Raw genomic sequence first — 17,156 nt, forward strand, 5'->3', positions numbered from 1 at the left:
GATCCTATGGGAGTGTGACTCCGAGGTGCATTAATCATTAGGGATGCACGATATGCATTTTTTCCAACCGATACCGATAACCGATGTTTACCCGCTTCTCGTGGCCGATAACCGATATGAGAACAGATATAATTTCACAGTTGATAACCTGTAGTTCATGCACACCTGAAGGTAAGAAAGGCTATGTAGTGAGCAAAGATTGATGATTTAATATTCCATAGTGATCTCACCAAATCTAACTTACATCACTATTGTTAACACAACAAAGAGAACACTTCTGACTCTTCAAATGTTCATTTATTAAAAAAAAGGAAATACATTTCAACATTGTTGAAAATCACATCACACTCGCTAGTCAAGCCAAACTATTGCAATGCATGGATTGGGTGAGTAATCCCCACTGCTACCTAGTTAACTATAACACTACTTTACAGGGGTAGTGGTGGCCTGGTCTAGTGGATAGTGAGTTGGACTTGTGATCGGAAGGTTGTGAGTTCAAATCCCGCCTGAAGCCACACCACTACTAGTGTGCCCTTGGGTAAGGCACGCCGAGATAGAATACTGCAAATCTTCTAATAAAGTATTCAATCAATAAAAAAAAAGCCCTCAGTTACTCCAGGGGGAATGTCCCTGTAATTCGTAATTGTAAGTCGCTTTGGATAAAAGCGTCTGCTAAATGGCAAAATTAATTAATTAAAATTACATTGTTACCTAGTTAACTACAACACTACTTTACATTGTTACCTAGTTAACTACAACACTACTTTACATTGTTAGCAGGCTCACAAAACAAGCTGTGTTAGTTGACTAGCGATGTGTCATTCATTTTCAACAACGCTTAGCTCGCGCTTTTATTTTGAAATCGCGAAAACGAAAACAGAAGTCAATGTCGGAATGAGCCTCTCCTTGTTGTTCAGAGAACAGATGCCAAACTACCGACATGTTTGCTGTAATAATATGATTTGGCAGTAGAAAGCCATCAGTCAATAGCTCGTCTCATTCACAGAACAGCATGGGTTGCCTGCACTATTTGATTGCGTATTTTAGAGCAGACTACAGAGATGGTGAACATTAGCACTAGCTAACATTGGCTATCTATTTACCTTAGCTTACCGTTAATTGACTGCATGGCTGTACGCAGGCGCAGCATCATGAGCGCGACAACCGGAACCGGAAATATTTCCGGCTTCATATCATCGGCTCTATATCGGCTAAAATTGTATAAAACCGCTAAATATTTAATAACATTAATTTCCCAATATCGGGCCGATAAATATCGGCGCCGATAAATATCGGCGCCGATAATATCGTGCATCCCTATTAATCATCAATGTATATCTTGAAAAAAAACTCATAAAACATATTTTCACCCAGGGCCGGTCCTAGGCATAAGCGAACTAGGCGGTCGCCTAGGGCGCCAAATGCCCCCCCCCAAAAAATAATAGTCTCTATGAATTTCATGTCTCTATGAAAATATGTCTGAGCTTACTGTCTATTTTTGTCTTGAAACCATTGTTGTTAATGTGGTGGTGGCGCCCCTAAAACATATTTTTTTGTGGGGGGGCATCAAATCATACTCTCGCCTAGGGCACCTAAATGCCTAGGACCGGCCCTGTTTTCACCATAACAGTATTAGTGTTTCAGTGTTACTTCAAGCGCTTTGCGGTTGAGGGCAGTGCAGTTGCCATGCCAGGCAGTGCTGCACCCAGTCAATATACTCTCGTTAGTGCCTCTGTAGAAGGCCCACAGGGGCCTTGTTGTTACTGTTGATGTTATGTCATACCAAACTTCTTTAACCTTCTGAGGTTAAAGCCTGCCTTTTTCACCACCTGTTTGGTATGCACGTCCCAGGTGAGGTCATCAGAGATATGGACGCCAAGGAACTTTAAAAAAGTCCCCCACCAGCTCCTTGGTCTTGTCAGTGTTGAGAAAGCGGTTGTTCTCCTGGCTGTACTGAGCCAGACGGTCGACCGAATTGAATCACTGAGGTGGTGCTGTGTGTGGCCACACAGTCATGGGTGTACAGGGAGTAGAGGATTGGCATCAGCACGCAGTTGTATGAATAAGAAAAACTACCATCAAAATATTGTTTATATATGTTTTGGCTTCATGAGGCCATGTTACGTATTCAAATGTCACGCCGAGATAGACTGGCTCAGCGGAACATGGCAGGGGAGTTCCATCTAGGTGTACTCTAAGCTCACGTTTAGCCTCCCTGTTGTTAAGGTGGAAGGCAGCCGACACCGTCTTTGCCTCGCTAAGCTTTAATCTCCATTTCCGGAAGTATGCCACTAGTGTCTGCATGTCCTGGCTCAGAATCCCCTCCACAGACTGAAAATATATGTGCTCGGATGTCCGTACCACCCTTTGTAGCGCTTTGCGGTTGAGGGCACTGCAGTTGCCATGCCAGGCAGTGCTGCACCCAGTCAATATACTCTCGTTAGTGCCACCATAACAGTATTAGTGTTTCAGTGTTACTTCAACGATAGTTGAGGTTATTCTAAATTTATATTTCTAGGAAAATGTCTGTGTGGGCATTCATTAATACTGGAACTTACTGAAATTATCAGTAAGTCAATCCTCACCTTAACCTCAAAACACATTTCTCCAGATAAAGTCTAAAATCAACAATTCATGGATGTGAGGTTAAGGAAACTGATGTTCATCCTCAGGACTACACATCCTGTCCCCTCCGCATTACTGTCCCTTATACTCTGCATTGTCAGACTTTCCCTCACAGAAATACTTGACAACAACTTGTGATAAATATGAGTGCATTTATTGTGTTTTTTTATCTCTTTGTTTGGCTAATAACTAAGGATGCAGGAATGACTGACTAAGCAGAGTGTCTCTTCCGGTTAGAGGAGCAGGTTTCGTTTGACAATGTCATCCTTCAATGAAAGGTTAAGATCAAGCATGACCTCTGCTCTTTCACCTTTGAGGCTATGGTTGTGCATGCCGTCTATGCTTACGAGGTTAATATGGAGATGCCACAATGCCCCAACAACTAGAATAATAACATTTCGTGAGCTTAGAATTATAAGGTTCTATCTCCGTTTAGGGTCGTTCAGAGATATTGAGCGTCAACGTTTTTACATTTCATTATGTTTTGTGAGATGGAGCCTTTGTATTTTATTAATTACTAACTAAAACATTTAAACATTAACACCACACAGGCATTAATAAACACCTAATGGATCAGATTATGTAAAAAACTAAATTTTGACAAAAATTGAGATAGAACCTTATAATTCTAACGTCACGATTTGCCTCCAGTACTTAGAACATAGGCGTGCACTATTTGTTAAATGATGTTGTGTGTGGCGGGATGGTGGCCTGCTGTGACCAGATAGAGCTAAGAGAGATAAGCCTTCAGACTGTGGAAAGGCCGGGATGTACACAGCAGGAGAGGTGATAAATCACTATTTTACCATCAATTGTTCCATTCTCAGCATACACAGGGTGGTCATTTTCACCCTATCCTTCCCCAACACATTGTGAAAGTGAAGACTGCCCGAACCAGTTTCTGGGATCAATTCATCGTCCACTTAACAAATGTGATGCTGGAATAAAGTATGTCAGGATTGTTTATGTCTGGGTTAGGGTTAGCTACTGGTGTGACACTATGGTCATTAAATATAGAACAGATTCATTTGTTTTCCATTTAACTGTTCTGTCTTGTATTCTGATTAAACAGAAAAGGCATATGGAAAATATCTGGGTAACTGCAGACAATAATGAAGATCAATAGGCCATCGCATTGGTTTTATTCTTGTTACGTCATGACAATACAGATTAAATTGGGTAGTGCTATAACATAATGATGGTTTGATCATTTCAATGTGCTGTGATGCCCACAAAACAAGGGTGGTGTTGTTATCAACAAATCCTTGCTTATGAATTAAAACCAAAATGAATGTTGATTAGGTGATAAAAAGTGAAAAGTGCATTTGGCACAGATTGACAGACCGTGAACATTTTGGCTAGTGTCCTGAACACAGATTAAGGTTAGTTATGGACTAGAGACCATCAATGTGATCTCTTATCCAGTAGTTGGTTATGTGTAGGAAACCGCCCCAAAATCACTTGACAAAAGTGATTTTGGTAAAAGAATGGTAAAAGATATGGACAAGCCCCAGTGCCAAATTATAACAACTGAGAGAGAGAAATAGAGATAGGGAGATAGGGGGAGAGAGAGAGAGAGAGAGAGAGAGAGAGAGAGAGAGAAGGGGGAGAGAGAGAGAGAAGGGGGAGAGAGATAGAGAGAAGGAGGGGGGGGAGTGCAAGGGAGACAGAGAGAGAACAATAGAAGTAAAAGAGGGTAAAAGCAAAGTGACTAAAGCTGAACCTATTGTCACACTGCTTTGGCGAACCCAATGCGGTTGTTGCGGCGGTCAAACTCTGTGTAGTAGCGGGCAATGAAGTTGGCTCCCAGGATCCAGACAGGACCAGTAGGGGGCGCCACATCCAAGCCCTTAAAGGTGACGGTGCAGGTGTCCTTCTCAAACTCTGTATGCTACAAACACATAGGATGAGTTCAAAGTTAAGCTTGGTTGCATGTGTCACTTCATGTGATGCCATTTTATTCTCCCAGATCGTGTTAGGAACAGGAGTTGACTAAATTGAACAAGCTATCTAAAAAGTAATCAGGGACAGCTAGAAATTGTCCCTCCTTTTGGGGATGAGTACCATCACCTAATTCTTTACAACACTTACCCATAAGATGTAGTCCTCCTCGGTGAGGACATACTCATGGCCACCCAGGTGAAAGGTGACACTGGGCAAGGACTTCACCAGGTCACAGTTCACAGTGTACTGAAAAGTAGGGTAAAAACACTTGTTTATCCAGACAATAATAATGTAGTAGTAATAATAATAATAATAATAATAATAATAATAATAATAATGTGAATGTGTAATAATGAAACATGTTGAATTATAGTTTCATATACTCTCTAATACAACTTAACATAGTTCATAATAACCGTGTTGCAATAACTTGTAAGTACAGGCAGGCAGAATTACAAAAGTTGCATATGAGTGTTGAGGTGTGTGCCTGGTGAACGTACCCCTCCCCCTGCCTGCTGAGTGGCTCCGATGGTCTTCATGAGCACAGACACAGAGGAGGCGGGGCCTGTGATGTAGGAGGAGCCTGTGTCAATCACCGTCTTGCAGCCCTCTTTACAGAAAAGCATATCCTCTCCCACAGACACTCTAGGAGAAGGGGGTGGAGAGAGAAAGAGAGAGAGAGATGGAGAATTACAATTTAGGTTATGAAGCACACACACACAAACACACACACACACACACACACATACACACAAACATACACGCTGTTGGATCTAGGTGGGGTTTTCTAAAAACATATATGCTTATGTCACTCACACACACACACACTCTCTATTCTCATGTCACTCAGACACACACATAACACATACCCACACACACACACACACACACACACATTCTGCTTCTTCTAGGTCAGCATGATCTTCATGATCTTAGCAGTGACGCCACAAATAGACAGATTCAGGGTAGTTATCTTAAGACCTTGGCGGGTTGTAGGCGCCAAGGATGGTGAGCTCATTTCACAACGTAACATCTGAGATAACATGAAAAGTATTTCAACCTGTCTGTATTTCAGAATGATGTCCAATGCTGGTAGTCTGCTGACGAAGCTAGTTTGCTATTGTCTTAATAAATCCTATAGTACTCATTCCGACCCGTGTTGAAATTCTATTCCTTGTCAAATCGTGTCTGCTGCACACCTAATCTATCCTGAGATGATACAACGCATTTAAGATCACAAATCCTCAACAGATTGATCCATTCCATCATTTTACCGACAAGAAGATTCTTCAACGCACACACACACACACACACACGCACGCACGCACGCACGCACACACACGCACACACACACGCACGCATGCACGTATGCACGCACACACACACACACACACACACGCATGCACATACACATTCACATGCACAAACACAGAGCTACATGTACTGTATGACCCTCTGAGAGAGTGTAGGTTGCATATCTCACCCTTTCATGGTGACCTCCCATTTGCCTGTCTCACTGATGCCAAGGTAGTTGAAGGTTCCAGTGTAGTAGTCAGGGTCTGTCCCTCCCAGCACCAACTCTCCACCTGGCATGTGCTGTGGATCCCTGAGAAGAAAAAAATATATATATACTTTTTTTTTTAACATTTTTAAGACTTTCTGATGCTCTTTTCTTTGTTTTTATTAACCCAGCCACCTCTCCTCATCAGGGGACCTAAGAACTTTTGTTTGTTGTGTTTGTTTGTACAGATTGTACATATAGATTTTATTTGCAATGTACAATATTTTGCACAAGGTCATTTCAGTCCTTCAGTCGTATATTTGGTATTATTTCTGGTATACATGCTGTAATATTTTTGTTGATTTAATCCCACCCCTCAGTTGCTATCAGCCTGTCCCACCTCTCTTGGTAGATCACTATCTCTTGGTTTCCTACACACACGCACACACGCACACACACACACACACACAACACACGCACAGAATATATAACACACGCAAAACACACCCACCTGCTGTAATACACAGAGAAGACCTCCTCCTTGAGGACATGCTGAGACATGATGCGGTCAAACACCGGGGTGATGCCGTCGATCGCCACGTTGGGGTAGCCCATCCCCAGGACCCCGTCAAACTTGGCAAAGATGAAGGGGATGGCAGGCAGGGCGGTGGCCTCAGCAAACACCTGGACCACCGGGATACCACCCACCTAGAAGAAGTACAGTACTTCAGTACAGAAGTTACAGTACCCCAGTGCTGAGGTGGGCTGAGGTGGCACAACTTAGAGGTTGTGTGTTTCCAATGACGCAGTATCACAACATTACAGCATTTATCTTCGGCGAACACAATAGCGCGCCCAAAAGACAAAAGCATGTCGCCACTCACCACGACCACGTCCTCACTCAGGAACCCACGGACGAACCCAGAGGCGTACTGGATGGAGAAGCCTGTCCCGTTGTGGATATGTGTCCGAGACTTGGAGGCGTCGTACCTGTTGTGGGTAACTGAGAGTTCAAAGGTCATTGAGCCATGATATCTCAACGTACCTGGGAAACAGCATCATCATCATCATCATCACCATTAAAAAGATCCAGAAATTAACGGTCCTAACATCTACAGTACATCACTACACTGTGTGCGTGTGTGTGTGTGTGTGTGTGTGTGTGTGTGTGTGTGTGTTGACTTACAGCAGGCAGTATAGAGTGGAGAGCAGCTGTAGGAGGGCACCCACAGGTTAGCCGACCCTGTGTCAAACACCACATTGAACATCTGAGCAGGAGAACCGATACTGATCTCTCCAAAGTACTGAGTCTGAAAGGCAGAGATTTAGAAAGAAACACATTGATTGTGTTATTCACATTGAGCTTCACACCATTTGCTGTGTAGTCCTCTTTGAAATGAAGTTCTACAGATGAATCAATCGTTGCCCATTACTAACTGTATAGGATTTATGTATACCCTTGAATTGCAGTTTCCTTACTAAGCATCCATCAAATATAAAGATTTGTATATGTGTATGTGTGTGTGTGTGTGTGTGTGCGCGTGTGCATGTGTGTGTGTCTGTATGTGTGTGTGTGTGTGTGTGTGTGTGTGCGCACGTGTGTGTGCGTGTGTGTGTGTGTAGTTAGCGTAACTATAGTTCAGTGTAACCATAGTCTATAATGAACAGCAGGCAGGTGCAGTTGTCAATGGTCTCTCACATCCAGGTAGTTGGTCAAGGGCGTCGGGACAGTTCCATTAGTTGGGTCATCTGTGCCCTTCTGGTCCACCTCAGAGAAGACCTGAGCCGGGGTGACGCCCATCTCATGCAGAGTCTCTCTTATAGACGGCATCTTCTTCAGGGTGATCCTGAACAGGACAGACAACAGTGAGGAAAGCCCCACTCCAGAGGGCCTTGGAGATAAGGACTGGTGGAATGGTGGGTGGGAGGAGGAGGAGGAGCAGGGGGGGTGGGGGTTGTAGGGATAAAGCATCCTACAATCCTACACTCGTTCATTATCCTGTAAGCCATGTGTCATGAGAACACTGCTTACGAGATGCCTGCCCGAGTTCTGTGATCCAAGGTCAACATATTATCATTCAAGTGCATCAAGAGCGTGTGCTTTGTCTAAAGGCAAATACACACTTCTAAACCTGACCCAAGGATAAATATTTGATCATTGACTTAGTTTTGCATACAAATATGCTTTGTACCATGAACTAACTAACATAACAATGCAATAAAATACCTCTTCATACTTGTGTCTTTGTCTATTGTCATTGTTTCTACATCTTTGAGCACAGCTCTTTTTCAACTGTATTTACATTCTTGCAGAGAACCACAGCATAATGTGGATGAATGAATGAATGAATCTTTATTTCGAACATGATTAAAAATAATAAATAACAAATAACTAATATGTAGAGTACAGTCCTATCAATTGTTCGAAAAGGAGTAGGAAGACGCCTAGGCTTATCCTGTCCTACCCCTTTATACTTAACAATTATACTTACATTATATAATCCAATTAATTAATACATATATTTCAGATGACATAATACACACAGAGGCGCACGTACCATATACATAGAGAAAGAGGGGCTCTCACCTTCGAAAGGCATGGCTGGGGGTCATTGTCAGCGCCAGTGTGATCACACACACCCAGACATTCATCAGCAGAGCCATCATGGCAGTCGGGAGTTCCAGAGAGTACAAGCCACGGGTGGAGGCGCAGGTTCGTTCAGTCGAGTTATCCCAGTCAGGTTATTCTTCCGCCGGGCAAAGCAGCCGTTTGTGTATCCAAGCTTGTGAATGCCTGACCACACTCTCTCTCTCTCTCTTTCTCTTTCTCGTTCTCTGTCTCTTCCTCTCCTCTTTTTATACCATCTCTCCTTCTCTGAGCTCTGACCCTTGGGCCACTGGCTCCAACTATGAGGTTTTCCTAGAGGTGACCGCCAAAAACAACCCCCTCCCACCCTCCCTCCTCGGTCACCCCTCCTCTGATAAACGGGTCCCAGAGAAAGGTTTGAACTTTGACCCCTGGGAAAAACAGGAGACAGAAAGCAGGGCCGCCAAGGCTCTTGAGAGTAAGAGAGCTGTTTGGTCAGGCTGGTCAGCAGGCTCCCATCATGGCTGCGGGGCTGGGAGATGCTTACAGGGGAACAGAGAGAGGGGAGAGGGTGCTGAAAGGGATTTCCCAGACCCTGAGGTTTGGATACACACACACACACACACACACACACACATACATACACATACACATACACATACACATACACATACATACACATACACATACACACACACACACACACACACACACACACACACACATACACACACACACACACACACACACACACACACACACACAGAAATCTAATTGCGTCTGGAATGAAGTCAACTCATGCATAGTGCATAGATAACATCGCAATTTCAGGCCAGTAAATGAAGATGATGGTCATCATGAAGATTGTGGTGTTATTTACTGAACCTTTTGACAATAAACAGAATTCATGTGGCATTATGATGCCAGATCAATGAGTATACTTTCCTTCCAAAAAATGTAATTGAATTTAAATCCACAAAATGTACTGGGTCCACCAGCAGTCGTGGTTGTGGTAACTGCACACATTGGCATTGATTGATTGATTGATTATACTTTAATGTCCCCCGAGGGGAAACTTGTCTTGGGCATGGTACTTTCATGCTTCAAGTGCAACAGAGACGATACATACAACATACAGTAGGCAAAGTAAACAACAGGACAGCAGCAAACATTGAGTGACATTGGCAGCAGTTTCCACCTGGACATGGCATCATTTGGTATAAATATATAATATATATATGTATATATATAATATATATATGTATATATATTGCACATAACCCTTCAAGTGATGTTTTCGAATATTGCACATGGCCCTTCAAGTGATAAGATAAAGTGCAGGTGCTGGTGATCATGTCCTAATCATCGTTTCTGCTTGAGCGAATTTATTAGTTTAATGGAGAATGGGACAAATGATAATTTTAAGAGCTTATTATTACATCTTGGCATGCGAAGCCTTCTACCTAGGGGGAGAGAGCGGATGTTGGGGGTCTGCGATGATCTTATTAGCCTTGTCCAGGACAGCTTTTTCATATAGTTTATTTAGGATCACATAGTCTCTTTCACCTACAATTTTCATGGCTGTTTTGTGAATGCTGACTAGTCTGTTTTTTTGTTGTACAGTTAAGTTGCCAAACCACACAATTATTCCATATCTGATTACACTTTCAACAATAGACTGATAGAAAATTCTCATGATCTGCTTTCTCACCCCATAAAGTCTGAGTCGCCTCAGGTGATAAAGCCTCTGCTGTAGTTTGTTACATAAGCTGTCTAAGTGTGTATTCCAGCAGAGATGGTTGTCTAATTGAATACCTAAGTACTTATAGGAGGGCACCTGGATGATTGTTTGGTCTTTAACGACCACAGGCTCATGGTCAGTTACCTGCCTTGGGTCTAACACAACCTCCTGAGTTTTGGTGAGGTTTAAGATGAGATGGTTGCTGTCGCACCATTTAGTGAACTTTGGCTTCTCCACATTGGTAGACTTTTCCCACAACAATCCATCCCTTATCTGCAGAGTAGACAGGCACTCACACCTATCTGTTTACACTCTGTTGGGGCTGTTCCTCTTCATGCTAAGCTGTAGCTACTCTATACTACTCTTCTTGGGTATTGATTCTCAGGCACAATCTTTGGGGAAAAGACAATACCTGTCTCTAAATTAAATCAATAGTGCTGTGGACAACAGCTCTAAAAGGCTATAGGTTAACCAAAATCCTTTTCCTATAAAAAAAATTAAAAAAAATAAAAATCCTTCTTTCTTCTAGCACTGTGACTGCCAACGGCACCGGGTCCTAGTATAGATGTTTACTTATGATGACTGATGTACAGATGATTCACTTACTTTAGACACATGTACTTGAGTGTTGAGTGTTGTGAGTCGCTTAGGATAAAAGCCTTTGTTAAATGTCAGAAATGTAAATGTAAATGTTCTCTCCCTATTCACCTATTAAGAGGCTAGTTCTAACTGAGGTCACTGTGTCAGTCAGGTCGGGTTCCCACAGTATCTCACTAGCAGTGGGGCTGAGGTCATTATGTTCGTACAGTACTGACCACCCAGCCTACCAGGAGATATGGACATCCACGTCAGGCAGCCCCAGTGCGGGTCAAAGGTCAGCCGTTCAGCTATTCCCAGTGGGCAGAGCTGCCACGAAACTGATAGCGTGGGTCTGCCGCAGCTTACGGGGGCCATGACGACTTCCTAGCATCTCAGGCTACCAGGGCCACAATCTAGAGGAACTCACTGATTTCACAAAATGGAGCTGAAAGTGGTGTGTTCTTCAGGGAGTGTGTGTCTTTTCATTGTGAGAGTTCTGTGAACTCCTGAGAGTTCTGTGAATGTTTTTGAAATTAAGCGTTTAATTGAGGGGTGTGGTGAAGGGGGAAGGAAACAACTGTCACCTGAGGCAGGCTACAATGAAAATGTAAGTGCTTCCTCGACATGATCCTGGAAAAAAGACTGACTGAAAACATCTGTCGATCTTCCCACCACCTGTGAGATATAAATTAAAGTCTTATTTTACAACCGACCTACAGTTTCCATCATTATCTGAAATAATGGGGATTGGACAACCAAGCTCAATATTATGATTATAATGCCAGTGCTCTAGTGCATCGCTCCCTCTCGAGCCTTCCTCTCCACTCCAGGATGCCACTGAAGAGGTTGAGCTCCTCCAGTGGAGGCTGGTGACGGTAGAAATCAGTTCCAGCTCATTGTAATGCATGGATTGGAATGAGGAAGGTTATATTTTACTCAGATTTCTACCTCCACCAGCCTCCCCATAGCTTCTCATATACGTCTTGTAGACACATTTGGCAGGCAGCTCTGGGGCACTTTTACGAACGTTTGACCCTTGACCTGCAGGGCAAAATGGATGCCCACCAGTCCCTTTCCCACACTGTACGGTGAAACCCATGCGTCACTCCTGCTTGGCCTCCCACCCCACCATGGGCTCCACTGGTGGGTATGGGAAACCTAGACCTTTTCCTGCCTGGGGATTTACTGACGCTTTGACCTCTTGTTTGATGGTCACCACAGACTCACATTTGATCAGACTTACATTATTCTTATATTTTCTCCTATCACAAACCACCTGTCCCTTGATGACATTATCTGGGGAAGTCTTCATGTCACAGTTTTGATATGAGACAAACAAATCCCTCTAAACTGTTTTGTTTTACAAATCAAAACCAAGACTTCAAACCCCTTAAAGCAAGACGACTACAGCTGGTAAGCAAGTTTATAGTGACAGTGCAACGTTGTTGTAATGTCAGTTGTAATCAACAGTTGAAACGACGGGAAATGAGTGATGTGTTAAAGACTACCACTTCAGAGGTAGAATCCAGACCAGGCCATTAACGACGTCAGTTATCCATCAAGATAAGAGATATGGGACAGAAAATAAGTCGTTGGAGGGAAATAGTGGCTATGTAAACAAACACCTAAGTAAAACACTCTCTTCCCCCGAATCACCACTCTCCAAACCCCATGCTCTGCTATCAGAGATCCTCTGCAATTGGTAGAATGATCACCTCAGCTGTGAAATTTCCTGTGAACGCTCCTCTTTGCTTAGTTTATTACTTTTGTCCCTGTGAATTTCCATCTCCAAAGGAAAGGGTGAACAGACAAGGAAAAAGACAACATAAGGAGGATTTTCTTTTTCTGTGACAATTTTTTCTGTGTGGGTAGAGTGGTGGGAGCTCACCAACTAGAGCTGTCAGTGTCACGGCTCCCTCTAGAGGCACCATGATGCATTACATCTATGACAATAGTGTGTGTGTGTGTGTGTGTGTGTGTGTGTGTGTGTGTGTGTGTGTGTGTGTGTGTGTGTGTGTGTGTGTGTGTGTGCGCGTGTGGGTGTGTGTGTGTGTATGTGTGTGTGTGTGTGTGTGTGAAAGAGAGAGAGAGATAATAATAATAATAATAATAACAATAACAATAACAATAATAATAATAATAATAATAATAATAATTAATAAAACATTATACTTATATATAGCACTTTTCTAGGCACTCAAAGACGCTTTACAAACTGAAAAGATAGAGTAGTAATAATAAAAAGACACAATAAATAAGTATAAAGTATAGGGGCCTAATTAAGGTAGTGCTGGGGACACATGGGAAGGGGAGGGGAAGAGGGTTAACTGGTGAAGGCGAGCTTGAAGAGGTGTGTTTTGAGGGCCTGTTTAAATGTTGGGAGGGTGTTGGCCTGTCTGATGTGGTTGGGGAGGGCGATCCAGAGGGACGGGGCTGCGGCTGAAAAGGCCCTATCACCCCAGGTCCGGAGCTTGGTCCTGGTGGTCTTGAGGGTGGTTTGGTCGTCAGACCTGAGGCAATGGGAGGGGGTGTGGAGGGGGGCGAGCTGTTGTTATGCCACCCATATGACTTGAATACCCATACATCCACAGCCACAAGGTTGTCTGTAAGCCAACCTGTGTCTGGCACGAGGGCTTCTATGACTCAGTCTTATTAATCTGTGTAATCACAGCTCTGGGGCTCAGTGTCACCTGGTCAGCAGTTTACAGTACTTGATCAACACTGACTGAACCCACTCTAGAAACTAGGAAACCAACCAAGATTTCACTGTCAGGGATGAGAAATTGTTGTTTTGTGGATTCAGTAAATTACTTTCTTTGCACTGTTAACCATATTTAGAATGTATGTATATTGATGTAATGATAATGTCAACATGCATATTTTAAAGGTGAGCAAAGAAAAAAATACATATCAAAGAATAGTCTTATCTAGTATATCAATGAGAGGTATTTATTTTCTCTGTCAAAATAATAAGCCTGAAAAAGCCCTGAAAAACTGTCAATAATACTATGGAGTACATCTGCAGTATCTCTCTTCACCAGCAGGGAGAAGCATTGCCCTTACTGTACATACTGTGAGCCATGATGAAATTGCAGTACTAAAGCATTGTGGACTGTCTGTCTTTTGGGAGCAGAGCTGTTCAATCAGCTGGTGTTGATCTGCTGTTTTAAAACATAATGTGGCCAAGTGTTTTTTGCAGTCAATAATTTCATACTTAAACTATGGCAGAAAGAATGACCATGATTAGACCATAGGCTGCGCTATAATAACCAAAAGTAAATAATTAACTTCAGAATGCTGGCATTTCCACCCCGTTGGATGGAAATGTATGAAACTTGGTACATATATGTCTTTCCTCATGGGGAATATATTTGTCTCAAGAACCCTAAGGTCCACCATGATGGATTTTTCTGCAGGTACAAAATGTGGCCAAACAAATAATAATTCACTTAAAATCAACCGTAAGTCAGATTGGTCCGAAATTGTATATGAACATTGATTGATTGATTGAAAACTTTATTAGAAGATTTGCAGAAGTAGGTACATGAAAGTACATATTACATACAAGGTCAACTAACAGGATAAAAACCCAAGAAAGCCACTGGCTTATTTCAATTGGGGTCCTTGATTCTCAATTCATCGTTACATGTAAGACAGACAAAAAAAACTAGTACTATCTACAAGATAATACAGACAAATAACTAGTACTATCTACAAGATAAACATACATCCATCATGGGAAGAACAATACAACAAAGCATAAGGTATGTACAGCGGGTAGGACAGGTGGGGACATACACCACAGGTGGGGGCGGGGGACAAAACACAAAGTATGTACAGTGGGTAGTTCGGGTCTTTTAATCTTGATTTAGAGGTGCACATGCGTGGTGCACGTCTTTCTATTGGGTGTTAAAGGATAAGAGATCAATTTAAAGATATCTGAGACAATAAAAAAATTGGCCCAGAATTTTCAAATGCTTTTCAAACGTCACATTGAAATGCTTTTCAAACGTCAATATTTATGGCAGTCGACAGGCTGATAGAGGGCACTATCAATGTGTTACTATGTCGAAGCATTTGAAGATATCTAAAAAAAAAAATTAAAAAAAAAAAGGACATTACAGATGTTTGAAATTTTCAGTGTTTGAAATTGTTTACATTTTCGACACGTCTGTGACATAATGACGCTTCATTTGGCGTGGGCACAACACATGCCCACCCTCCTCCCTCCTGCATCTTTTATGAATATGAGAGGACAGAGGTCGCAGGTCGTAATTAACTAGCTATGTTTTCTGTCCAGCCTTTTCAATTTGAACCCGAGCGCAGCGAGGAGGACAGCAAAGAAGACATTACACAAAATGTCGATCAAAATGAAGACGATCCGAGAGGTGAGGAGGCCCGAGTGGGACATAACCGCTGGTGTCTGTGCAGCAACTGTCAACCAATGCCAACCGAGATGGAGAGTGTAAACAAACTTGTTGTAAAGAGCACTGATTTCTTTACGCAGCTCTTCAAGGCAAGTTGACGTTATCAAACTTTCGTTTTATGATAAAGCGTAGTCTTCTGTGAGCTCTTTCATTAGCGGTGGTTGACACATGCATCTGTATGCAGTTGAGTTCGTCCACATGCATCTTCCCACTGCTTTCTCCTCTTCCGCTCATTCACTAACCTAGTCATTGCCTCTATGCTGTATATTGAATAAGCAGAATATAGTGTAAGCACATTATAAGTAGTGAAATGCTTGACATAAACTATACAACATGGTCATTATATGGTAATTATAGTACATATACAAATAAAAAGTTAATATTATTATTATTATTATTATTAACTGAGGAAGGTTAATCCACAATGCATTTTCGTATTTACGCTTAGTGTATACTATCATATATCATCAGCATAGTAGCCTATGTAGGCCTATATCAGGCCATAATTAGGTGACTGGTACCTTACAGGCCCGTGGTCCTAGGGTACTTCATAATATCATAGCTTAGTATATCATGAGTTCAACTTGGCCCATATTAGGTGAGTGGTCTACCCCCCTGTCTGTAGGTCTACCCCCTATCTGTCAATCTACAACCTGTCTGTAGATCCACCCCGTGTCTGTCAATCTCACCCCATTTATGGTTATGGGGGCATATCTGTAGGAACACGCCCCATTGCCGCTTGCGGTTATATTTGTATTTGTATTTATTGTATTTATATTTTCTGCCAATATATAATCATAGACTGACAGTGCAGTGCTCCCCTGTCCCTAAGTGCTTTATTTCTGTTCTTTTTAGCCCTGTCTTCATCTAAAAGTATCTCCTGAGCACACATGCACCATCAAGTTCACTTTGATCTGCCTCCTTCACAGTGAGCAACCAGCAGAGCTCACCTCAATCAGTCTGCTTTCCTGTGAACACTCCTCAGAGCTAACCCAAATTAGTCCTCCTCACTGTGGGAAAAGTGGAGAGCTCACCTGAACCTGGCTCTTTCACTGTGAGCACACATACACTCCTACACCTGTGGGAGCCAGACTGAAATTCATTCGCACGCAAAACACAGGGGAGGCTGTATGTGTGTGTGTGTTTGTGTTTGTGTGTGTGTGCATGCATGCACGCGAGTGTGTGTGTATATGTGTGTGTGTTGTGTGTGTGTGTACATGTGTGTGTGTGTGACCTCCAGAAAAGTCTCTCAACTTTCTTCAAGCCTTATTAAAGTAATCCTGTCTCGTCTCCTCCCTCTTCCTTCCCTCCTTCCTCCCTTCCTTCACCCTCGGCCCCTCCCCCCTCCATCTCCCCACTCTCAGAGCTAATCCATTGTGACGAATGCACAGGGCGAATTACTGTTTACCTGCTTACAGACAGGCTTCACACACCCCAGAGTGAGAGAGTGACACCGGGCTGGACATGGACTGATAGGGGGCTAATCCACTTACACAAACATGGACATTAAAGACATCCGGACAACCAGGAGACACTGTTGTACCACAACGGCTGAATTCTCATCCGTTAACACGAAGGAAAGGATCTCCAATCAAATCAAATCAAATCAAATCAAATCAAATCAAATGTATCAAATAACATTTTACTAGTCACGTACATCACACACTCTGACTTTAGCTCCTCGTTCAACAACAATCAATAAAATGCGATATAATAAAGTAATAATAAAGCAATGACAGTAGTAATGTAAGA

At 42.6% G+C, this 17,156-nt stretch overlaps 1 protein-coding gene across 1 annotated transcript; it reads right to left on the reverse strand.

Moving 5' to 3' along the window:
• Nucleotides 1-4,354: 4,354 nt before the first annotated feature.
• ren (renin) lies at nucleotides 4,355-8,734 on the reverse strand (the record flags this gene model as incomplete). The annotated part of the gene is made up of 9 exons (XM_080533231.1): nucleotides 4,355-4,516; nucleotides 4,717-4,815; nucleotides 5,070-5,214; nucleotides 6,053-6,175; nucleotides 6,582-6,778; nucleotides 6,955-7,073; nucleotides 7,257-7,380; nucleotides 7,770-7,917; nucleotides 8,658-8,734. The coding sequence occupies 9 exons, from the start codon at nucleotides 8,732-8,734 to the stop codon at nucleotides 4,355-4,357; spliced, it is 1,194 nt and encodes a 397-aa protein (XP_080389357.1).
• Nucleotides 8,735-17,156: the final 8,422 nt, after the last annotated feature.

This window comes from Nansenia antarctica (genome assembly GCF_963989245.1).
Source record: "Nansenia antarctica genome assembly, chromosome: 6".
In the NCBI taxonomy this organism is placed as follows: Eukaryota; Metazoa; Chordata; class Actinopteri; order Argentiniformes; family Microstomatidae; genus Nansenia; species Nansenia antarctica.